At 42.2% G+C, this 25,116-nt stretch overlaps 1 protein-coding gene across 1 annotated transcript in view; it reads left to right on the top strand.

Moving 5' to 3' along the window:
• SMC1A (structural maintenance of chromosomes 1A) overlaps positions 1 to 25,116 on the top strand; it is a 68,738-nt gene that overhangs the window by 33,657 nt on the left and 9,965 nt on the right. Inside the window, exons 14-22 of the mRNA XM_053695814.1 lie at positions 4,048 to 4,164; positions 4,297 to 4,403; positions 10,749 to 10,890; positions 11,899 to 12,044; positions 13,971 to 14,124; positions 22,000 to 22,110; positions 22,218 to 22,374; positions 23,579 to 23,733; positions 23,807 to 23,958. Of these exons, the coding sequence (XP_053551789.1) occupies positions 4,048 to 4,164; positions 4,297 to 4,403; positions 10,749 to 10,890; positions 11,899 to 12,044; positions 13,971 to 14,124; positions 22,000 to 22,110; positions 22,218 to 22,374; positions 23,579 to 23,733; positions 23,807 to 23,958 (1,241 nt within the window). The remainder of the gene's footprint in view (positions 1 to 4,047; positions 4,165 to 4,296; positions 4,404 to 10,748; positions 10,891 to 11,898; positions 12,045 to 13,970; positions 14,125 to 21,999; positions 22,111 to 22,217; positions 22,375 to 23,578; positions 23,734 to 23,806; positions 23,959 to 25,116) is intronic.

Below are 25,116 nucleotides of genomic sequence, written 5' to 3'. Positions count from 1 at the left end.
GCTTGTTGAAAGGATGGCGCCTGGACTAGGATGTCGTCCAGATAAGGCACTACCCCAATGCCTCGTGACTAAAGCACCGCCAACAGTGACCCCAGAACCTTTGTAAAAATTCTGGGAGCAGTGGCCAACCCGAGAGGAAGAGCCACAAACTGGAAGTGTTTGTCCTTGAAAGCAAACCTTAGGAACTTGTGATGATCCCTGTGAATAGAAACACATAGGTACGCGTCCCTTAAATCCACAGTTGTCATGAATGGAACGAATAGTTTCCATCTTGAAGGACGGAACCCTTAGAAATGTGTTTAGACTCTTGAGGTCTAAAATTGGTCTGAAGGTTCCTTCCTTTTTGGGAACCACAAACAAATTGGAATCAAAACCCTGACCCTGTTCCAGTACTGTAACAGTAACAATCACTGCCAGGCCGGAGAGGTCTCTTACGCAATGTAAGAACGCCTCGCTCTTTGTCTGGTTTGCAGATAATCTTGAAAGAAGAAACCTGCCTCTGGGAGGAAAACTTTCGAACTCTAGTTTGTATCCCTGGGACACAATCTGTATTGTCCAGGGATCCTGAACATCCTGAACCCAAACCCGAGCAAAGAAGGAAAGTCTGCCCCCTACAAGATCCGGTCCCGGATGGGGTTCATGCCCTTCATGCTGTCTTGGATTCAATAGCAGGCTTCTTGGTCTACTTTCCCTTAGTCCAAGACTGGTTAGGTCTCCATGCAGGTTTAGATTGTTCCTGCTTAAAGGAGGAAGAATTTCCTTTGAAGTTTCGAAAGGAACGAAAATTACTGTCATCCTTTCTGTTTGTTTCTCTTATCTTGAGGAAGATGATGACCCTTACCTCCCGTGATATCGGAGATAATTTCCGTTAGGCCAGGTCCAAACAAGGTCTTCCCCTTGTAAGGAATAGCCAGAAGCTTAGACTTGGAAGACACATCCGCAGACCAAGGTTTCAACCATAAAGCTCTGCGGGCTAGAATAGAGAAACATGAAATCTTAGCTCACAGTTTAATAATTTGAAGGGAAGCATCCGTAATAAAGGCATTGGCAAGCTTCAGAGCCTTTATCCTGTCCTGGATCTCTTCCAAGGAAGTCTGTCTTGAGAGACTCAGACAGTGCATTAAACCAATAAGCCGCCGCGCTAGTGACTGTAGAAATGTACGTAGCTGGTTGCCATTGCAGACCCTGGTGAACATAAATCTTCTTAAGTAGACCCTCTAACTTCTTATCCATAGGGTCCTTGAAAGCACAACTATCCTCTATGGGAATAGTAGTCCTCTTGGCTAAGGTGGAAACGGCCCCTTCCGCATTAGGAACGGTTTGCTAAGCCTCCTTAGAAGAGTCGGCTATGGAAAACATCTTTTTGAAAATAGGAGAGGGAGAAAAGGGAATGTCTGGTCTCTCCCATAGTAATATGGGAATGCCTGGTCTCTCGGAAGCTCTCTTTGGAACTGAAAAATCGTCTGAATAAGAAGGAACCTCAAAGTATCTGTCCAATTTACTAGACTTCTCAGGGATAACCACAACTATGGAGTCAGTCACCCAACCTCCCTAAGCAATAGGCAGAGGTGTTCTAGTTTAAATCTAAAAGTTACAACCTCTGAATCCGTCAGAGGCAAAGCACTTTCTGAATCTGAGATTTCCCCCTCAGATACTACAGCAGTATCCTCCTCTTCGTGTCCTTGGGAGGGTACCTCCGAAATTGCAACAATTGCATCAGAACTTACTGAATATCTGGATTTCCTCTTACGTTTGCCCTGCAACATTGGGAAAGTAGACGATGCATCATAAATTGTAGAAGACATAAGAGAAGCTAGAGTCTTTTAAAGTAACTCAAGCGAGAGCTAGAGTAGAAATGCAGGGCACTGCTTGTGCGGGCGGTAAAATTTGGGACGCTTGGGGAGAAAGCAGCGGCATACCTTGAATCTCGTCATTAGACTCTTGGACAACATCCCCTTTTGAAAAGTTTTGCTCAGGAAAATTCCCCCCCCCCCTATAACTTAAAGTCCTCTCAATGAGAGGGACAGGAAGAGATAGGTGGTTCCACATTTGCATCAAAACACAAGGAGCAAGTAACATTTTGCAAGTCTCCTTGGTCCATACTGATCACAATAGAATAATTGGGCAATAAAAACTTTAATTTTGACAAAAGAAATTCTTATGCAAAAAAACGTTACTGTGTCTTTAAATTTAAGTGTCACTTTTTTACTGTGAGTTGCAAAAAACGTTTTTAAACAACCATATATTAACAAAAAAAGGACACCCCTACACCTCAGCAGCTCTGCTGAGGTGCCTACCTTACAGCAAGACTGGAGAGTCACTCTAACTCCTAGCCAGCAAATCGGACTCGATAAATAACTGCTTCAGCTATCCAAACCTAGAAACGCTTGTTATACTTTTTTGTCAAAAAAACAAGCACTTCTAGGAAGAACAAACTATCCGGCTCGTATCCGGTCAGAACTGTGAGTTTAGATAAAGGCGCAGTGAAAAAGCACGCAATACAGGAGATCTGCCCATCGTGGGCGTGGCTAACTGTAAAGACTCCTGCAATTACGTAGTTTTAAATTAAACACTAACGCCATAAAACCACCAGCCTTCAAAGCTTATCTCCCATCCCCAGTGCCTGCAAAAACGCTGTCTGGTTCTCTCAGACTCTGAGAGCTACATCCCATAATAAAGTTCCAAGTATATAAGCCCTTTATATAGTGTTAATAAATAGTAAATAGTGAAGTGCTCCTTATCCTGTCAGTGTCCCAGGAAAATAACAAAGCACTTACCTCATATATCTGCCTGACAGCTAAGGCAGAGTTCACCAAGTTTGAGGGGTCCTATCCCCCACATGGACCTGTGAAGAAAAAAGAAATTCCTGAATAAGTATTCCTCAGGTTTTCAGGGTTAAGGCAGCAGAAATATATGGGAGGCGCAGTGAGAATTATGTCCCTCAAGTTCCCATTGCTCTAAAGCCACCACTGCTCTACTGAAGAGACTGATATCGACTACGGCTACACCCTAGAACAAAGCAGCACAATCTTGCACTACTTTAAAAATAATAAACTCTTGATTTAAGAATCTTATCTAACACCTCACTTTACCACATCCTTTCACTAACGTAGGCAAAGAGAATGACTGGGGTGGGAGCGAAGGGAGGAGCTATTTAACAGCTTTGCTTTGGTGCTTTTTGCCACCTCCTGCTGACCAGGAGGTGAATATCCCATTAGTAATTAAGATGATCCGTGGACTCATCGTGTGTTAAAGAAATTAGGTTTAGTGTCCCTTTTTAAATACTGAAAAAATAAGTGTTATGGTTTAGTATCCAAAAAGCAATAGGTGCCACCTTGGTTTACTTCTCCGCTAAGGTCAGTTAGAGACAGCTTTAAGTGGGTCACTAGAGTGTGCAACCAATGACTTGCAGAATATAGCAAGGAGCTTGCACTTCTGTTTCTAATAATTTATTGTAAAGCCCACAGTTTTAACAATTTTTAAATTACAGGAAAAGGGGACAAAATAAAGTACACTGCTAAGCTCTTTACTACACATAATTAAACGTACAGTAAAAATGAAAAGTCAAATGTAAACTTTCATTATTCAAACAGAGCATTCAGTTTTAAACAATTTTCCAATTTGCTTCAGTTATTAAATTTATTTATTTTACTCTTGGTATGTTTTGTTGAAGATAATACTTAAGTAGACTTATTTGCAGCAATTCACTGTCTGTATCTAGCTGAGCACATCAGATGAGCCAATGACAATGCTCCCAGCAGTACTTTGCTGCTCCTGAGCCCACCCAGGTGTGCCCTTCAATAAAGGATACCAAGAAAACAATGCATATTTGATAATAGACGTAAATAAGTTTAATTTTGACTTTACTGCCCCTTTTAAACATTTCACATTACAATCTTAAGGTGTCTTTAATATCCCTTTAACTTACCTACATTGTATTTTGCAAGTTTACTATGATTATTTTGATTGCTGTGTATAATGGTTGACCTGCATTTCCATGTTTTATTTGCAAATTTGTTTCACTTTTTGGTGGGTTTATTCATTTAGGAGAAATCCAAGCTGGAGAGTGAGCTGGCCAACTTCAACCCTCGTATCAACGACATCAAAAGAATAATTCAGAGCCGTGAGAAAGAGATGAAGGACCTGAAGGAAAAAATGAATCAGGTGAGTTCCAGAGCTGAGGAAGCAGGCGAGATCGCCCATTTATTCTTACTAACACCAGTCTGGCACCCCAGATCGTCACCCCAAGATAAGTCAAGCAGTCTTTTATAACTGATAACATGGTGTCTGTCTCAGGTGGAAGACGAGGTGTTTGAGGAGTTTTGCCGTGAGATTGGAGTCCGTAACATAAGAGAGTTTGAGGAGGAGAAGGTTAAGAGACAGAATGAGATTGCCAAGAAGAGGTGTGTAACCCTTTCATGCTTTATAAGCTTTCCCTCCAGGCTATAATGGGTAGTTGGTCTCAAATACCTGTGTATATTTCTCTATGGGACAATTTTGGTGGTGTGTTTTTAATTTCCTTTGTTATTGCTAAAATGATCCAGTGATTTTGTATATTTTGACTCTGTATGGTTTGTATGGAGTACTAAGATTCTATATTGATCTTTCAATTATAATAAAGTTGGATTTAAAATACAAAAAAATACTTTAAAATCGTTGCTACCCGATCGAATAGCAAATCTATATTTCTCCAACATAGGTGTGTCCGGTCCACGGCGTCATCCTTACTTGTGGGATATTCTCTTCCCCAACAGGAAATGGCAAAGAGCCCAGCAAAGCTGGTCACATGATCCCTCCTAGGCTCCGCCTTCCCCAGTCATTCTCTTTGCCGTTGTACAGGCAACATCTCCACGGAGATGGCTTAGAGTTTTTTAGTGTTTAACTGTAGTTTTTATTATTCAATCAAGAGTTTGTTATTTTAAAATAGTGCTGGTATGTACTATTTACTCTGAAACAGAAAAGAGATGAAGATTTCTGTTTGTAAGAGGAAAATGATTTTAGCAACCGTTACTAAAATCGATGGCTGTTTCCACACAGGTCTGTTGAGAGGAATTAACTTCAGTTGGGGGAACAGTGAGCAGACTTTTGCTGCTTGAGGTATGACACATTCTAACAAGACGATGTAATGCTGGAAGCTGTCATTTTCCCTATGGGATCCGGTAAGCCATTTTTATTACAGAAAGAAAAAAAGGGCTTCACAAGGGCTTTTTAAGACTGTAGACATTTTCTGGGCTAAATCGATTTATATATAAACATATTTTATACTCCATAGCCTTGAGGAATTATTTTAATCTTGGGAATTATGTAAAATAACCGGCAGGCACTGTATTGGACACCTTATTCTCTAGGGGCTTTCCCTAATCATAGGCAGAGTCTCATTTTCGCGCCTCTATTGCGCACTTGTTTTTGAGAAGCATGACATGCAGATGCATGTGTGAGGAGCTCTGATACATAGAAATGACTTTCTGAAGGCGTCATTTGGTATCGTATTCCCCTTTGGGCTTGGTTGGGTCTCAGCAAAGCAGATACCAGGGACTGTAAAGGGGTTAAATATAAAAACTGCTCCGGTTCCGTTATTTTAAGGGTTAAAGCTTCCAAATTTGGTGTGCAATACTTTTAAGGCGACACTGTGGTGAAATTTTGGTGAATTTTGAACAATTCCTTCATACTTTTTCGCAATTGCAGTAATAAAGTGTGTTCAGTTTAAAATTTAAAGTGACAGTAACGGTTTTATTTTAAAACGTTTTTTGTACTTTGTTATCAAGTTTATGCCTGTTTAACATGTCTGAACTACCAGATAGACTGTGTTCTGAATGTGGGGAAGCCAAGGTTCCTTCTCATTTAAATAGATGTGATTTATGTGACACAAAATTTAGAGAAAATGATGCCCAAGATGATTCCTCAAGTGAGGGGAGTAAGCATGGTACTGCATCATCCCCTCCTTCGTCTACACCAGTCTTGCCCACACAGGAGGCCCCTAGTACATCTAGCGCGCCAATACTCCTTACTATGCAACAATTAACGGCTGTAATGGATAATTCTATCAAAAACATTTTAGCCAAAATGCCCACTTATCAGCGAAAGCGCGACTGCTCTGTTTTAGAAAATACTGAAGAGCATGAGGACGCTGATGATATTGGTTCTGAAGGGCCCCTACCCCAGTCTGAGGGGGCCAGGGAGGTTTTGTCTGAGGGAGAAATTTCAGATTCAGGGAAAATTTCTCAACAAGCTGAACCTGATGTGATTACATTTAAATTTAAATTGGAACATCTCCGCGCTCTGCTTAAGGAGGTGTTATCCACTCTGGATGATTGTGAGAATTTGGTCATTCCAGAGAAACTATGTAAAATGGACAAGTTCCTAGAGGTCCCGGGGCCCCCCGAAGCTTTTCCTATACCCAAGCGGGTGGCGGACATTGTAAATAAATAATGGGAAAGGCCCGGTATACCTTTCGTCCCTCCCCCCATATTTAAAAAATTGTTTCCTATGGTCGACCCCAGAAAGGACTTATGGCAGACAGTCCCCAAGGTCGAGGGGGCGGTTTCTACTCTAAACAAACGCACCACTAGAAGATAGTTGTGCTTTCAAAGATCCTATGGATAAAAAATTAGAAGGTTTGCTTAAAAAGATGTTTGTTCAGCAAGGTTACCTTCTACAACCAATTTCATGCATTGTTCCTGTCACTACAGCAGCGTGTTTCTGGTTCGATGAGCTAGAAAAGGCGCTCAATAATAATTCTTCTTCTTATGAGGAGATTATGGACAGAATTCATGCTCTCAAATTGGCTAATTCTTTCACCCTAGACGCCACTTTGCAATTGGCTAGGTTAGCGGCGAAAAATTCTGGTTTTGCTATTGTGGCGCGCAGAGCGCTTTGGTTAAAATCTTGGTCAGCGGATGCGTCTTCCAAGAACAAATTGCTTAACATTCCTTTCAAGGGGAAAACGCTGTTTGGCCCTGATTTGAAAGAGATTATCTCTGATATCACTGGGGGCAAGGGCCACGCCCTTCCTCAGGATAGGTCTTTCAAGGCCAAAAATAAACCTAATTTTCGTCCCTTTCGCAGAAACGGACCAGCCCCAAGTGCTACGTCCTCTAAGCAAGAGGGTAATACTTCTCAAGCCAAGCCAGCCTGGAGACCAATGCAAGGCTGGAACAAAGGAAAGCAGGCCAAGAAACCTGCCACTGCTACCAAGACAGCATGAGATGTTGGCCCCCGATCCGGGACCGGATCTGGTGGGGGGCAGACTCTCTCTCTTCGCTCAGGCTTGGGCAAGAGATGTTCTGGATCCTTGGGCACTAGAAATAGTCTCCCAAGGTTATCTTCTGGAATTCAAGGGGCTTCCCCCAAGGGGGAGGTTCCACAGGTCTCAATTGTCTTCAGACCACATAAAAAGACAGGCATTCTTACATTGTGTAGAAGACCTGTTAAAAATGGGAGTGATTCATCCTGTTCCTTTAGGAGAACAAGGGATGGGGTTCTACTCCAATCTGTTCGTAGTTCCCAAAAAAGAGGGAACATTCAGACCAATCTTAGATCTCAAGATCCTAAACAAGTTTCTCAAGGTTCCATCGTTCAAAATGGAAACCATTCGAACAATTCTTCCTTCCATCCAGGAAGGTCAATTCATGACCACGGTGGATTTAAAGGATGCGTATCTACATATTCCTATCCACAAGGAACATCATCGGTTCCTAAGGTTCGCATTCCTGGACAAGCATTACCAGTTTGTGGCACTTCCGTTCGGATTAGCCACTGCTCCAAGGATTTTCACAAAGGTACTAGGGTCCCTTCTAGCGGTGCTAAGACCAAGGGGCATTGCAGTAGTACCTTACTTGGACGACATTCTGATTCAAGCGTCGTCCCTTCCTCTAGCAAAGGCTCACACGGACATTGTCCTGGCCTTTCTCAGATCTCACGGGTGGAAAGTGAACGTAGAAAAAAGTTCTCTATCTCCGTCAACAAGGGTTCCCTTCTTGGGAACAATAATAGACTCCTTAGAAATGAGGATTTTTCTGACAGAGGCCAGAAAATCAAAACTTCTAAACTCTTGTCAAATACTTCATTCTGTTCCTCTTCCTTCCATAGCGCAGTGCATGGAAGTAATAGGTTTGATGGTAGCGGCAATGGACATAGTTCCTTTTGCGCGAATTCATCTAAGACCATTACAACTGTGCATGCTCAGTCAGTGGAATGGGGACTATACAGACTTGTCTCCGACGATACAAGTAGATCAGAGGACCAGAGATTCACTCCGTTGGTGGCTGTCCCTGGACAACCTGTCACAGGGGATGAGCTTCCGCAGACCAGAGTGGGTCATTGTCACGACCGACGCCAGTCTGGTGGGCTGGGGCGCGGTCTGGGGACCCCTGAAAGCTCAGGGTCTTTGGTCTCGGGTAGAATCTCTTCTCCCGATAAATATTCTGGAACTGAGAGCGATATTCAATGCTCTCAAGGCTTGGCCTCAGCTAGCAAAGGCCAAGTTCATACGGTTTCAATCAGACAACATGACGACTGTTGCGTACATCAACCATCAGGGGGGAACAAGGAGTTCCCTGGCGATGGAAGAAGTGACCAAAATCATTCAATGGGCGGAGACTCACTCCTGCCACTTGTCTGCAATCCACATCCCAGGAGTGGAAAATTGGGAAGCGGATTTTCTGAGTCGTCAGACATTTCATCCGGGGGAGTGGGAACTCCATCCGGAAATCTTTGCCCAAATTACTCAATTGTGGGGCATTCCAGACATGGATCTGATGGCCTCTCGTCAGAACTTCAAGGTTCCTTGCTACGGGTCCAGATCCAGGGATCCCAAGGCGACTCTAGTAGATGCACTAGTAGCACCTTGGACCTTCAAACTAGCTTATGTATTCCCGCCGTTTCCTCTCATCCCCAGGCTGGTAGCCAGGATCAATCAGGAGAGGGCATCGGTGATCTTGATAGCTCCTGCGTGGCCACGCAGGACTTGGTATGCAGACCTGGTGAATATGTCATCGGCTCCACCATGGAAGCTACCTTTGAGACGAGACCTTCTTGTTCAAGGTCCGTTCGAACATCCGAATCTGGTCTCACTCCAACTGACTGCTTGGAGATTGAACGCTTGATCTTATCAAAGCGAGGGTTCTCAGATTCTGTCATTGATACTCTTGTTCAGGCCAGAAAGCCTGTAACTAGAAAAATTTACCACAAAATATGGAAAAAATATATCTGTTGGTGTGAATCTAAAGGATTCCCTTGGGACAAGGTAAAAATTCCTAAGATTCTATCCTTTCTTCAAGAAGGTTTGGAGAAAGGACTATCTGCAAGTTCCTTGAAGGGACAGATTTCTGCCTTGTCTGTGTTACTTCACAAAAAGCTGGCAGCTGTGCCAGATGTTCAAGCCTTTGTTCAGGCTCTGGTTAGAATCAAGCCTGTTTACAAACCTTTGACTCCTCCTTGGAGTCTCAATTTAGTTCTTTCAGTTCTTCAGGGGGTTCCGTTTGAACCCTTACATTCCGTTGATATTAAGTTATTATCTTGGAAAGTTTTGTTTTTGGTTGCAATTTCTTCTGCTAGAAGAGTTTCAGAATTATCTGCTCTGCAGTGTTCTCCTCCTTATCTGGTGTTCCATGCAGATAAGGTGGTTTTACGTACTAAACCTGGTTTTCTTCCGAAAGTTGTTTCTAACAAAAACATTAACCAGGAGATAGTCGTGCCTTCTTTGTGTCCGAATCCAGTTTCAAAGAAGGAACGTTTGTTGCACAATTTGGATGTTGTTCGTGCTCTAAAATTCTATTTAAATGCTACAAAGGATTTTAGACAAACATCTTCCTTGTTTGTTGTTTATTCTGGTAAAAGGAGAGGTCAAAAAGCAACTTCTACCTCTCTCTCTTTTTGGATTAAAAGCATCATCAGATTGGCTTATGAGATTGCCGGACGGCAGCCTCCTGAAAGAATCACAGCTCATTCCACTAGGGCTGTGGCTTCCACATGGGCCTTCAAGAACGAGGCTTCTGTTGATCAGATATGTAAGGCAGCGACTTGGTCTTCACTGCACACTTTTACTAAATTTTACAAGTTTGATACTTTTGCTTCTTCTGAGGCTATTTTTGGGAGAAAGGTTTTGCAAGCCGTGGTGCCTTCCATCTAGGTGACCTGATTTGCTCCCTCCCTTCATCCGTGTCCTAAAGCTTTGGTATTGGTTCCCACAAGTAAGGATGACGCCGTGGACCGGACACACCTATGTTGGAGAAAACAGAATTTATGTTTACCTGATAAATTACTTTCTCCAACGGTGTGTCCGGTCCACGGCCCGCCCTGGTTTTTTAATCGGGTCTGATAATTTATTTTCTTTAACTACAGTCACCACGGTATCATATGGTTTCTCCTATGCAAATATTCCTCCTTTACGTCGGTCGAATGACTGGGGAAGGCGGAGCCTAGGAGGGATCATGTGACCAGCTTTGCTGGGCTCTTTGCCATTTCCTGTTGGGGAAGAGAATATCCCACAAGTAAGGATGACGCCGTGGACCGGACACACCGTTGGAGAAAGTAATTTATCAGGTAAACATAAATTCTGTTTTTATATGAAAAGAACAGTTTTGTGTGCGCTAAGCAGTCTCGTATTACCCCTAATCATCTATATGTCTGCATTTTGTACCTTATTTCACATTCTTATTCGTTTTCTCGCAAAGATGGTTCCAACTGTTTTTTTTTCTTCATCCCGTTGGCTAAGCCAGAACTTAATTTATCTTTGTGCCATCCCCCAGATTGGAGTTTGAAAATCAGAAAACCCGTTTGGGAATTCAGTTGGACTATGAGAAGAACCAGCTGAAAGAGGACCAGGGCAAAGTTCAAACATGGGAGCAGTCTGTAAAGAAGGATGACAATGAAATAGAAAAACTTAAAAAGGTACATTTTGCTGTAAATATAAAATGTTATACTATATGAGGTTATAAAATGCCACATTTAAATGCACGTGTGCTTGCTCTAGGCAGATATGGGATTTTGTGTGTTTAATACATTGATGTGAATTTTTTTCCTCCACACACTTAAAGGGACAGCCTAGTCAAAATTTAAAGGGACACTGAACCCAATTTTTTTTTCTTCCATGATTCAGATAGAGCAGGCTATTTTAAGCAACTTTCTAATTTACTCCTATTTATCAATTTTTTTTGTTCTCTTGCTATCTTTATTTGAAAAAGAGGACATCTAAGCTTTTCTTTTTGGTTCAGATCTCTGGACAGCACTTTTTTTATTGCTGTTTGAATTTATCCACTAATCGGCAAGAGCAACCCAGGTTGTTCACCAAAAATGGGCCGGCATCTAAACTTATTCTTGCATTTCAAATAAAGATACCATGAGAATGAAGAGAATTTGATGAAGTAAACTAGAAAGTTGCTTAAAATGTCATGCTATATCTGAACCACAATAGAAAAGATTTGGGTTCAGTGTCCGTTTTAACTTTCATGAGTTAGATAGGGCATGCAATTTTAAACAACTTTCCAATTTACTTTTGTCAAATTTTCTTCGTTCTCTTGGTATTCTTTGATGAATGCTAAACCTAGGTTATGATTTCTTAGCCCTTGAAGGCTCCCCCTTATCTCAGGGCATTTTGACAGTTTTTCACAGCTAGAAAGCGTTATTTAATGTGTGCCATATAGATAACAACATTGTGGTCACACACGTGTTACCTAGGAGTCAGCACTGATTGGCTAAAATCAAAGTCTGTCAAAAGAACTGAGATAGGGGGCAGTCTGCAGAGGCTTAGATACAAGGTAATCACAGAGGTAAAAAAGTGTGTTTATATAACCGTGTTGGTTATGCAAAACTGGGGAATGGGTAATAAAGGGATTAGCTTTTTAAACAATAACAGTTCTGGAGTAGACTGTCCCTTTAACATCTCTGCTCTGGGTATAGGAAGAGCAGCGGCATATGAAGATCATTGACGAGACCATGGCCCAGTTACAGGATCTGAAGAACCAGCACCTGGCCAAAAAGTCTGAGGTGAACGATAAAAACCATCTCATGGAGGAAATCCGGAAAAAGCTCGGCAGCGCCAACAAGTCAGTAAACCTATAACACGCTTGCTACAGTGATTGTGTTATTGCGTGCCCAGAAATGTGTAAAAACTGGAAAACCAAAGGGTGCTTAGAGATGTATAGATCTAGGTGTGTTAGTAAAGTACTAGAGGGGGCAGCCTTAGAGATGTATAGATCTAGGTGTGTTAGTAAAGTACTAGAGGGGGCGGCCTTAGAGATGTATAGATCTAGGTGTGTTAGTAAAGTACTAGAGGGGGCAGCCTTAGAGATGTATAGATCTAGGTGTGTTAGTAAAGTACTAGAGGGGGCGGCCTTAGAGATGTATAGATCTAGGTGTGTTAGTAAAGTACTAGAGGGGGCGGCCTTAGAGATTTATAGATCTAGGTGTGTTAGTAAAGTACTAGAGGGGGCAGCCTTAGAGTTGTATATATCTAGGTGTGTTAGTAAAGTACTAGAGGGGGCAGCCTTAGAGATGTATAGAGCTAGGTGTGTTAGTAAAGTACTAGAGGGGGCAGCCTTAGAGATGTATTGATCTAGGTGTGTTAGTAAAGTACTAGAGGGGGCGGCCTTAGAGATGTATAGAGCTAGGTGTGTTAGTAAAGTACTAGAGGGGGCAGCCTTAGAGATGTATTGATCTAGGTGTGTTAGTAAAGTACTAGAGGGGGCGGCCTTAGAGATGTATAGATCTAGGTGTGTTAGTAAAGTACTAGAGGGGGCAGCCTTAGAGATGTATAGATCTAGGTGTGTTAGTAAAGTACTAGAGGGGGCAGCCTTAGAGATGTATAGGTCTAGGTGTGTTAGTAAAGTACTAGAGGGGGCAGCCTTAGAGATGTATAGGTCTTGGTGTGTTAGTAAAGTACTAGAGGGGGCAGCCTTAGAGATTTATAGATCTAGGTGTGTTAGTAAAGTACTAGAGGGGGCAGCCTTAGAGATGTATAGATCTAGGTGTGTTAGTAAAGTACTAGAGGGGGCAGCCTTAGAGATGTATAGGTCTAGGTGTGTTAGTAAAGTACTAGAGGGGGCAGCCTTAGAGATTTATAGATCTAGGTGTGTTAGTAAAGTACTAGAGGGGGCAGCCTTAGAGATTTATAGATCTAGGTGTGTTAGTAAAGTACTAGAGGGGGCAGCCTTAGAGATGTATAGATCTAGGTGTGTTAGTAAAGTACTAGAGGGGGCAGCCTTAGAGATGTATAGATCTAGGTGTGTTAGTAAAGTACTAGAGGGGGCAGCCTTAGAGATTTATAGATCTAGGTGTGTTAGTAAAGTACTAGAGGGGGCAGCCTTAGAGATTTATAGATCTAGGTGTGTTAGTAAAGTACTAGAGGGGGCAGCCTTAGAGATGTATAGATCTAGGTGTGTTAGTAAAGTACTAGAGGGGGCAGCCTTAGAGATGTATAGAGCTAGGTGTGTTAGTAAAGTACTAGAGGGGGCAGCCTTAGAGATGTATAGATCTAGGTGTGTTAGTAAAGTATTAAAGGGGGCTAGGAAGTAGTGTGGAGTTCTCATTTGCCATCTGATGCAAACAATCCAATTAACAAAGAACACGTCCTGACCTACGAGAGCATTCGCCAGTCATGAGGTTTAATACGCTGTTTGCATGCCACTCCTCACTCTCCGTGATGTCTTCTCACGTGCACCAGCATTTTAAACACAGCTCTTGAATAGAAAGCCTAAGGTGCTTGTACCATCTGGTAATGACTCAATTTGTTAATTGCCAACATGATACAAGCCCCTCTGGTGCTCTTAGCTGCTGCAGTATTTAAAATGCTGGTGCACTGAGAATAGCTATGTCTCAGTGCAGAGAAAAATGTTAACACTAAAACAGTGATACTGTTTACTAGAAACATTTTTGCCAATACATGTATATTGCAACTATGTTTCTATTCAAAGATGTAATTTATCTATGTGCATTTAAATTTTGACTGGAATGTCCCTTTAATGTTCCCTCAGAGAGATGACGCATCTGCAGAAGGAGGTCACAGCCATTGAGACAAAGCTGGAACAAAAGCGCAGTGACCGTCACAACTTGCTTCAAGCCTGTAAAATGCAGGACATCAAGTTACCGCTGTCTAAAGGGACCATGGATGACATTAGCCAGGAGGAGGTGAGGCAGGATCACATGTAGTAGGCCAATTAGACAGATGGGGAAGTAACAAAAAGGGCTGTGGAGTCGAAACAGAAAAACTTACTCTCCAATTTTTTTTTTAAAACTGACTTCTTTAGCCATGCAATGCGTCACATGGCTATAAAGAAGTCATTTGCACACGGGTCCAGATATTCATGATGTCTGTACAGCTTCTCCGCCGTTTCTAGAGATTATCAAAGGATATTGTCTCCTGGTCCGAGGCTGCTTCAGATCCGGTGTTAGAGGCAGTAAAAGTACGTTAGTGAATCTTAGAGGGCATTTTGTATTTTTAAAAATTTATGTTCCTATGCTGGAAATGTAAAGTATTTAATTATTTTACTTGTGGAGTGTAGATCTGTTAAAGGGATACGTGTGTATGCTCTTGCACAAATCGGTGTGCACTACCTGTTCGTTTTAAACTCAAATTAAGCAGCTTTAAATATATTTCTTCTGTTATGTGTGATCAGTCCACGGGTCATCATTACTTCTGGGATATAACTCCTCCCCAACAGGAAATGCAAGAGGATTCACCCAGCAGAGCTGCATATAGCTCCTCCCCTCTACGTCAGTCCCAGTCATTCTCTTGCACCCAACGACTAGATAGGATGTGTGAGAGGACTATGGTGATTATACTTAGTTTTTATGACTTCAATCAAAAGTTTGTTATTTTACAATAGCACCGGAGCGTGTTATTACTTCTCTGGCAGAGTTTGAGGAAGAATCTGCCAGAGTTTTTTACTATGATTTTAACCGGAGTAGTTAAGATCATATTGCTGTTCTCGGCCATCTGAGGGAGGTAAAAGCTTCAGATCAGGGGACAGCGGGCAGATGAATCTGCATTGAGGTATGTAGCAGTTTTTATTTTCTGAATGGAATTGATGAGAAAATCCTGCCATACCGTTATAATGACATGTATGTATACACTTCAGTATTCTGGGGATGGTATTTCACCGGAACTACTCTGTTAAAAGTCACTAATCCTTTTAATAAGTATTTATCATGTTAAACGTTTTTGCTGGAATGTAGAATCGTTTACATTGCTGAGGTACTGAGTGAATAAATATTTGGGCATTATTTTCCACTTGGCAGTTGTTTGCTTTTAATTGTGACAGTTTCGTTTCTCTTCACTGCTGTGTGTGAGGGGGAGGGGCCGTTTTTGGCGCTCTTAGCTACGCATCAAAAAATTCCAGTCAGTTCTCTTATATTTCCTGCATGATCCGGTTCATCTCTGACAGATCTCAGGGGTCTTCAAACTTCTTTGGAGGGAGGTAGATTCTCTCAGCAGAGCTGTGAGAATTTTATATTGACTGTGAATAAAAACGTTGCTCTGTAATTTTTATGTCAAATTTAATTATTGTTATTTTACTAATGGGAACAAACCTTTGCTAAAAGTTGTGTTGTTTTAAAGTTTGATGCTATAACTGTTTTTCAGTTCATTATTTCAACTGTCATTTAATCGTTTAGTACCTCTTTGAGGCACAGTACGTTTTTGCTAAAAAAGATTATAACCAAGTTGCAAGTTTATTGCTAGTGTGTTAAACATGTCTGACTCAGAGGAAGATATCTGTGTCATTTGTTCCAATGCCAAGGTGGAGCCCAATAGAAATTTATGTACTAACTGTATTGATGCTACTTTAAATAAAAGTCAATCTGTACAATGTGAACAAATTTCACCAAACAGCGAGGGGAGAGTTATGCCGACTAACTCGCCTCACGCGGCAGTACCTGCATCTCCCGCCCGGGAGGTGCGTGATATTATGGCGCCTAGTACATCTGGGCGGCCATTACAGATAACATTACAAGATATGGCTACTGTTATGACTGAAGTTTTGTCTAAATTACCAGAACTAAGAGGCAAGCGTGATCACTCTGGGGTGAGAACAGAGTGCGCTGACAATACTAGGGCCATGTCTGATACTGCGTCACAGCTTGCAGAGCATGAGGACGGAGAGCTTCATTCTGTGGGTGACGGTTCTGATCCAAACAGATTGGATTCAGATATTTCAAATTTTAAATTTAAATTGGAGAACCTCCGTGTATTACTAGGGGAGGTCTTAGCAGCTCTCAATGATTGTAACACCGTTGCAATACCAGAGAAACTGTGTAGGTTGGATAAATACTTTGCGGTACCGGCGAGTACTGACGTTTTTCCTATACCTAAGAGACTAACTGAAATTGTTACTAAGGAGTGGGATAGACCCGGTGTGCCGTTCTCACCCCCTCCAATATTTAGAAAGATGTTTCCAATAGACGCCACCACTCGGGACTTATGGCAAACGGTCCCTAAGGTGGAGGGAGCAGTTTCTACTTTAGCTAAGCGTACCACTATCCCGGTGGAGGATAGCTGTGCTTTTTCAGATCCAATGGATAAAAAATTAGAGGGTTACCTTAAGAAAATGTTTGTTCAACAAGGTTTTATATTGCAACCCCTTGCATGTATCGCGCCGATTACGGCTGCGGCAGCATTTTGGATTGAGTCTCTGGAAGAGAACCTTAGTTCATCTACGCTAGACGACATTACGGACAGGCTTAGAGTCCTTAAACTAGCTAATTCATTCATTTCGGAGGCCGTAGTACATTTAACCAAGCTTACGGCTAAGAACTCAGGATTCGCCATACAGGCACGTAGGGCGCTGTGGCTAAAATCCTGGTCAGCTGATGTTACTTCTAAGTCCAAATTACTTAATATACCTTTCAAGGGGCAGTCTTTATTTGGGCCCGGTTTGAAAGAAATTATCGCTGACATTACAGGAGGTAAGGGCCACGCCCTACCTCAAGACAAAGCCAAAGCTAAGGCTAGACAGTCTAATTTTCGTCCCTTTCGGAATTTCAAAACAGGAGCAGCATCAACCTCCACTGCACCAAAACAGGAAGGAGCTGTTGCTCGTTACAGGCAAGGCTGGAAGCCTAACCAGTCCTGGAACAAGAGCAAGCAGGCCAGGAAACCTGCTGCTGCCCCAAAGACAGCATGAACCGAAAGCCCCCGATCCGGGACCGGATCTAGTGGGGGGCAGACTTTCTCTCTTCGCCCAGGCCTGGGCAAGAGATGTTCAGGATCCCTGGGCACTAGAGATCATATCTCAGGGATACCTTCTAGACTTCAAATTATCTCCCCCAAGAGGGAGATTTCATCTGTCAAGGTTGTCAACAAACCAGATAAAGAAAGAAGCGTTTCTACGCTGTGTACAAGATCTGTTATTAATGGGTGTGATCCATCCGGTTCCGCGGTCGGAACAAGGACAAGGGTTCTACTCAAACCTGTTTGTGGTTCCCCAAAAAAGAGGGAACTTTCAGGCCAATCTTAGATTTAAAGATTCTAAACAAATTCCTAAGAGTTCCATCGTTCAAAATGGAAACTATTCGGACAATCTTACCCATGATCCAAAAGGGTCAGTACATGACCACAGTGGATTTAAAAGATGCTTACCTTCACATACCGATCCACAAAGATCATCACCGGTATCTAAGGTTTGCCTTCTTAGACAGGCACTACCAGTTTGTAGCTCTTCCATTCGGATTGGCTACGGCTCCAAGAATCTTCACAAAGGTTCTGGGTGCCCTTCTGGCGGTACTAAGACCGCGAGGGATTTCGGTAGCTCCGTACCTAGACGACATTCTAATACAAGCTTCAAGCTTTCAAACTGCCAAGTCTCATACAGAGCTAGTTCTGGCATTTCTAAGGTCGCATGGATGGAAAGTGAACGAAAAGAAGAGTTCTCTTTTTCCTCTCACAAGAGTTCCATTCTTGGGGACTCTTATAGATTCTGTAGAAATGAAGATTTACCTGACAGAAGACAGGTTAACAAAGCTTCAAAATGCATGCCGTGTCCTTCATTCCATTCAACACCCGTCAGTAGCTCAATGCATGGAGGTGATCGGCTTAATGGTAGCGGCAATGGACATAGTACCTTTTGCACGCCTACACCTCAGACCGCTGCAATTGTGCATGCTAAGTCAGTGGAATGGGGATTACTCAGATTTGTCCCCTACTCTGAATCTGAATCAAGAGACCAGAAATTCTCTTCTATGGTGGCTTTATCGGCCACACCTGTCCAGGGGGATGCCATTCAGCAGGCCAGACTGGACAATTGTAACAACAGACGCCAGCCTACTAGGTTGGGGCGCTGTCTGGAATTCTCTGAAGGCTCAGGGACTATGGAATCAGGAGGAGAGTCTCCTTCCAATAAACATTCTGGAATTGAGAGCAGTTCTCAATGCCCTTCTGGCTTGGCCCCAATTAACAACTCGGGGGTTCATCAGGTTTCAGTCGGACAACATCACGACTGTAGCTTACATCAACCATCAGGGAGGGACAAGAAGCTCCCTAGCAATGATGGAAGTATCAAGGATAATTCGCTGGGCAGAGTCTCACTCTTGCCACCTGTCAGCAATCCACATCCCGGGAGTGGAGAACTGGGAGGCGGATTTCTTGAGTCGCCAGACTTTTCATCCGGGGGAGTGGGAACTTCATCCGGAGGTCTTTGCCCAAATACTTCGACGTTGGGGCAAACCAGAGATAGATCTCATGGCGTCTCGCCAGAACGCCAAACTTCCTCGCTACGGGTCCAGATCCAGGGATCCGGGAGCGGTTCTGATAGATGCTTTGACAGCACCTTGGAACTTCGGGATGGCTTATGTGTTTCCACCCTTCCCGCTGCTTCCTCGATTGATTGCCAAAATCAAACAGGAGAGAGCATCAGTGATTCTAATAGCGCCTGCATGGCCACGCAGGACTTGGTATGCAGATCTAGTGGACATGTCATCCTGTCCGCCTTGGTCTCTACCTCTAAGACAGGACCTTCTGATACAGGGTCCATTCAAACATCAAAATCTAACTTCTCTGAAGCTGACTGCTTGGAAATTGAACGCTTGATTTTATCAAAACGTGGTTTTTCTGAGTCGGTTATTGATACCCTGATACAGGCTAGGAAGCCTGTTACCAGAAGGATTTACCATAAAATATGGCGTAAATACCTATACTGGTGCGAATCCAAAGGTTACTCCTGGAGTAAGGTTAGGATCGCTAGGATATTGTCTTTTCTACAAGAAGGTTTAGAAAAGGGTTTATCAGCTAGTTCATTAAAGGGACAGATTTCAGCTCTGTCCATCTTGTTACACAGGCGTCTGTCAGAAAATCCAGACGTCCAGGCCTTTTGTCAGGCTTTAGCTAGGATCAAGCCTGTGTTTAAAGCTGTTGCTCCGCCATGGAGTTTAAACTTAGTTCTTAACGTTTTACAGGGTGTTCCGTTTGAACCCCTTCATTCCATTGATATAAAATTGTTATCTTGGAAAGTTCTGTTTTTAATGGCTATTTCCTCGGCTCGAAGAGTCTCTGAGTTATCAGCCTTACATTGTGATTCTCCTTATCTGATTTTTCACTCAGACAAGGTAGTTCTGCGTACTAAACCTGGGTTCTTACCTAAGGTAGTCACTAACAGGAACATCAATCAAGAGATTGTTGTTCCATCCTTGTGCCCAAATCCTTCTTCAAAGAAGGAACGTCTTCTACACAATCTGGATGTAGTTCGTGCCCTCAAGTTCTACTTGCAGGCAACTAAAGATTTTCGCCAAACTTCTTCCCTGTTTGTCGTTTATTCTGGACAGAGGAGAGGTCAAAAAGCTTCTGCTACCTCTCTCTCTTTTTGGCTTCGTAGCATAATACGTTTAGCCTATGAGACTGCTGGACAGCAGCCTCCTGAAAGAATTACAGCTCACTCCACTAGAGCTGTGGCTTCCACTTGGGCCTTTAAGAATGAGGCCTCTGTTGAACAGATTTGCAAGGCTGCAACTTGGTCTTCGCTTCATACTTTTTCCAAATTTTACAAATTTGACACTTTTGCTTCTTCGGAGGCTATTTTTGGGAGAAAGGTTCTTCAGGCAGTGGTTCCTTCTGTATAATGAGCCTGCCTATCCCTCCCGTCATCCGTGTACTTTTGCTTTGGTATTGGTATCCCAGAAGTAATGATGACCCGTGGACTGATCACACATAACAGAAGAAAACATAATTTATGCTTACCTGATAAATTCCTTTCTTCTGTTGTGTGATCAGTCCACGGCCCGCCCTGTTTTAAGGCAGGTAAATATCTTTTAAACTCCTATAACAAGTGCATGTAACACCAGAGGGCGCTAATATGATTAAAAATTGTGTATACCCAATTTAAAAAGATTTTTTTTTTTTAAAAACAAATGAACAATGGTATATAGTAATGGATAATGGTACCTCATTAAATAAAATGTCCCAGTTTAAAAGTCCACTAGAAAATGTATAGTCTTATAATTGGACACATAAGTTCAAAATTTTTTCTTGACTGTCGGCAGTGGACTCTCCCTGATTCAGAATCAGGATCCTTCTTTTTCCAAAACGAAGCCAATCTGTGTAGGATTTAAACACAAACAAGATCGACCATTGTGTGTATCCACAGACCCAATATATTTCACACAGCAGTATTCAATTTCCAGGGTACTCACACTTTTGCAGAGCACACCAGTGTGCTTGTGGGAACGGACTGGTTATCAGAGCAAACCAGCTTGCTCTCTCCGGTATGCTCTCTCCTCGCAGGTGTGGATAATGACAGATCCTTAACAAGTGAGGTTCTCATTACCAAGCCGCTGCTAAGTGAAGTCTCAGTACACTGATTTACTGTGAGGCGCCAGTGGATCTGTCATTATCCACACCTGCGAGGAGAGAGCATACCGGAGAGAGCAAGCTGTGTGAAATATATTGGGTCTGTGGATACACACAATGGTCGATCTTGTTTGTGTTTAAATCCTACACAGATTGGCTTCGTTTTGGAAAAAGAAGGATCCTGATTCTGAATCAGGGAGAGTCCACTGCCGACAGTCAAGAAAAAATTTTGAACTTATGTGTCCAATTATAAGACTATACATTTTCTAGTGGACTTTTAAACTGGGACATTTTATTTAATGAGGTACCATTATCCATTACTATATACCATTGTTCATTTGTTTTTAAAAAAAAAAAATCTTTTTAAATTGGGTATACACAATTTTTAATCATATTAGCGCCCTCTGGTGTTACATGCACTTGTTATAGGAGTCTGATTCACTTTACTTTCATAGTATATGTGTTGAGAGGTGCAGCTGTAGTTTTATTATATATATCAGACTGTTAATTATCATTTGTCTGTAAAGGGTTTTTTATATATTTTTTCTCGTGTGAAGCCCATATTCATATGGGTTTCTTTGACTAGAGATATTCCTTCTAATTGCACTTTAGCGCCCTCTAGTGATTGTACATCACACATATTTGATCTAAATATCTTTTAAATTATACTCCAGTCACCACTTCACCCTTGGTTACTCCTTTCTCGTTGATTCTTGGTCGAATGACTGGGACTGACGTAGAGGGGAGGAGCTATATGCAGCTCTGCTGGGTGAATCCTCTTGCATTTCCTGTTGGGGAGGAGTTATATCCCAGAAGTAATGATGACCCGTGGACTGATCACACAACAGAAGAAAGGAATTTATCAGGTAAGCATAAATTATGTTTTTACTGTGTTTAAATAGTGCACTTTAATATGCCTGAGAATATTTTATATCGGAGTCGTTACGTTTTTTACTGACTTTGACTCTACTTTAAATGTCTTCTGACTCCACAGCCCTGGTAACATGAAGCATTTGATTGTGACACCTCATGCTCATAGATGTACTGTGTCAATTGGGTCAGTATATCACCTAGTGATTTGGTTGCATGGCGAGTGCGAACACTGTCACAGACCTGTTGTGTAATGTGGTTAAACTCATGATGTTTGGTTTTTTTGTGGGGGAGGGGTTTCTGTGGAAAGAATTGCATATTAAGAGATCTGTATAATCTACGTGTGTGGTTGTTTGCAGGGTGCGTCCCAAGCAGAAGAGTCTGCAAGCAGCTCGCAGAGGTCTTCCTCAGTCTACGCTAAAGAAGCTTTAATTGAGATTGACTACAGTGACCTGTCTGAGGACCTGAAGGTGAGAGCCTACAGCACATTCCTTCCCTTGCTAAAGGATTGTCAGTTGCACTTAGTATTGAGTTGCTGTGAGTATTTGCAATAATGCTACTGTTCTGCTGTGCGCAGGATGCGGTTGCAGATGATGACACCAAGCAGGAAATGAGCGCCCTTACGCAGAAGCTGAATGAGCAACAAAGTGTCCTACAACGTATTTCTGCGCCCAACATGAAGGCCATGGAGAAGCTGGAAAGTGTCAGAGACAAGTTCCAGGAGACCTCAGATGGTGCATTTTTAGTTTGTTTTTTCTGTATACTGTGTCTTAGAAGATGTATTTATTACTGGTTCTTCAGCTATGTTACGGCTTTACAGCGAGTCATTACATATGTCTGCCCTTTCTGTTGTACAATTTAACAGTCCGAGCAGTACAACTTAGGATGGTACATTTTTTTTCTATAAGGCTTAGCCATGTTCAATGATAAATTACTACAGTTCCTTAGTTTACGTTACCCAGTGCCAGGGCAGCATATTGTAAACGTGAGATACAGAATTCAATACTCACTGTCTTTTGGTCCCCTTCATCTCATCCAATTAAAAATAAAGTGCCCTTATGCTTCCGTTAAAGAGACTTGAAACCCAAGATTTTTCTTTAATTATTCAGATAGAGAATACATTTTTTTTTTTAAAGTTTCCAATTTACTTATATTATCAAATGTGCTTTGTTCTCATGTTGTTCTTTGTTGAAGAGATACCTAGGTAGGTAGCGTGCACATGCCTGAAGCACTACATGACGGGAAATAGTGCTGCCATCTAGTGCTCCTGCTAATGTATAACATGGTTATAAAAGTGCTGCCATCTAGTTCTCTTGCTAATGTATAACATGGTTATAAAAGTGCTGCCATCTAGTGCTCTTGCTAATGTATAACATTGTTATAAAAGTGCTGCTATCTAGTGCTCTTGCTATTGTATAACATTATTATAAAAGTGCTGCCATCTAGTGCTCTTGCTAATGTATAACATTGTTATAAAAGTGCTGCTATCTAGTGCTCTTGCTATTGTATAACATTATTATAAAAGTGCTGCCATCTAGTGCTCTTGCTAATGTATAACATTGTTATAAAAGTGCTGCCATCTAGTGCTCTTGCTAATGTATAACATTGTTATAAAAGTGCTGCCATCTAGTGCTCTTGCTAATGTATAACATTGTTATAAAAGTGCTGCCATCTAGTGCTCTTGCTAATGTATAACATTGTTGCAAAACTGCTGCCATATAGTGCTGCAGACACGTGCACACTCCTGAGCTTACCTTCATGCTTTTCAACAAAGGATAACAAGAAAACAAAGAAAATGTGGTAAAAGGAAGATGATTGGAAAGTTGTTTAAAATTGTATGTTCCATCTGATTAATGAAAGAACATTTTGGGGTTTAATGTATACATTTCTTATGATCTGTGAAGGGTGACATTTCAACTAGCGTTTATCCTTTTGCAGAGTTTGAAGCCGCTCGTAAAAGAGCGAAAAAAGCCAAGCAAGCATTTGAGCAGACAAAGAAGGAGCGATTTGACAGGTTCAATGGGTGCTTTGAGTCGGTAGCCACAAACATAGATGAAATCTACAAAGCCTTGTCCAGAAACAGTAGTGCTCAGGTAATCTCCTACTTTCTACATCGATTTCTGGGTTTGTATCCCTAGTGCCCTAACAGTGTCCCCTGGGTTGTAGGCTTTTCTGGGTCCAGAGAACCCTGAGGAACCTTACCTGGATGGCATCAATTACAACTGCGTTGCTCCTGGCAAGAGGTTCAGACCCATGGACAATTTATCTGGTGGGGAGAAAACCGTGGCAGCCCTAGCTCTGCTCTTCGCTATCCATAGGTAGAAACTCTTTATTTCTTAACACATGTTTTCTATAAATAAGTTATTATTCCGCCCTTTAAAAACACTACACGTTAATAGAAGTAAATATGCGGATTTCTCTTTCTCTGTAATGTTAAACATATGTTGCTGCGTCTCTCAGAAATCTTACATTAGATTAAAATCTTTTCCCATAAAACAACTTCCCGATTCATGCAGTTTCATTCCTTTCATTAAAGTGACAAGTAAGTACATTGAGATTTTAATATAAAAGCTTTAGTTATGTATAGTAAAACGGCTTTGCAGTATACTTTTCATTCTATTTTGCCCCCTTTTTATGTAATTTTGCTCTGAAAATTGTGACTTTTCTAATATTTAGAAGTAAACAAAAAGCACACTGCAGACTTATCAATGCTCTATATATCTCTCCCTAATTGGCTTTAACAGACCAGAACTACAAAACAATGCACTTTATACTAACAATACTTGTGATGAACTCTGGATACCCCGACTGGGTATCTCCACCAAACCTTTCTTTACCCTGGAACTTGTAGCTGTATAGCAAGAAAGTAAATATAGCAAGTAACCCACCCTAATAACCAGACAAGACCAGTATTAAGGTGAAACACGAACAGGCTTTATTGAGACAAACGCACAGCTTATATACACTTTTGCCATATGATAGGAGCCTTATCTGATCAAGAGAGCATTGCCCCTCCAGACAGGCTGGAGCCTCCATAGGCGCATAGAGATCCCACAATAGCTAGGTCGTAGTTTTGAGGTGATCCTGAGGGAGCGGCAGGTATTCCAGGGTACCATTAGAGAGCTCCGGGCCCCTAGATGTCCCAGTCCAAAAAGCGTCATAATCCATGGCTGGAGCTCGGACCGGTAGCCTGGCGAATGGGTATTCAGGACAGTCCGAGGTAGGGGGGTGTCAGAAACCCAGGTTCCCGAGTGAGCTCCCTCTTAGTAATCACCCCAACCCATGCCCATGAAAGGTAGGACAAGCGGAGCTCGGGGCAAAGGTCTTCGGGAGCGACCTAGGTTAAGTCCAGCGGGAATCTCTACTCGACAAGGCAAGAAGGGGCCAGGCGGGGTAGCGATCAGCTCTTTCAGGGCAAAGTTCAATCAGTGGAACAAGCATAAGGGAACTGGAGGGAAACACAATAATCCAAATAG

The sequence above is a fragment of the Bombina bombina genome, chromosome 12 (genome assembly GCF_027579735.1).
Source record: "Bombina bombina isolate aBomBom1 chromosome 12, aBomBom1.pri, whole genome shotgun sequence".
Classification (NCBI taxonomy): Eukaryota; Metazoa; Chordata; class Amphibia; order Anura; family Bombinatoridae; genus Bombina; species Bombina bombina.
This window is presented reverse-complemented; position numbering and strand designations above follow the sequence as displayed.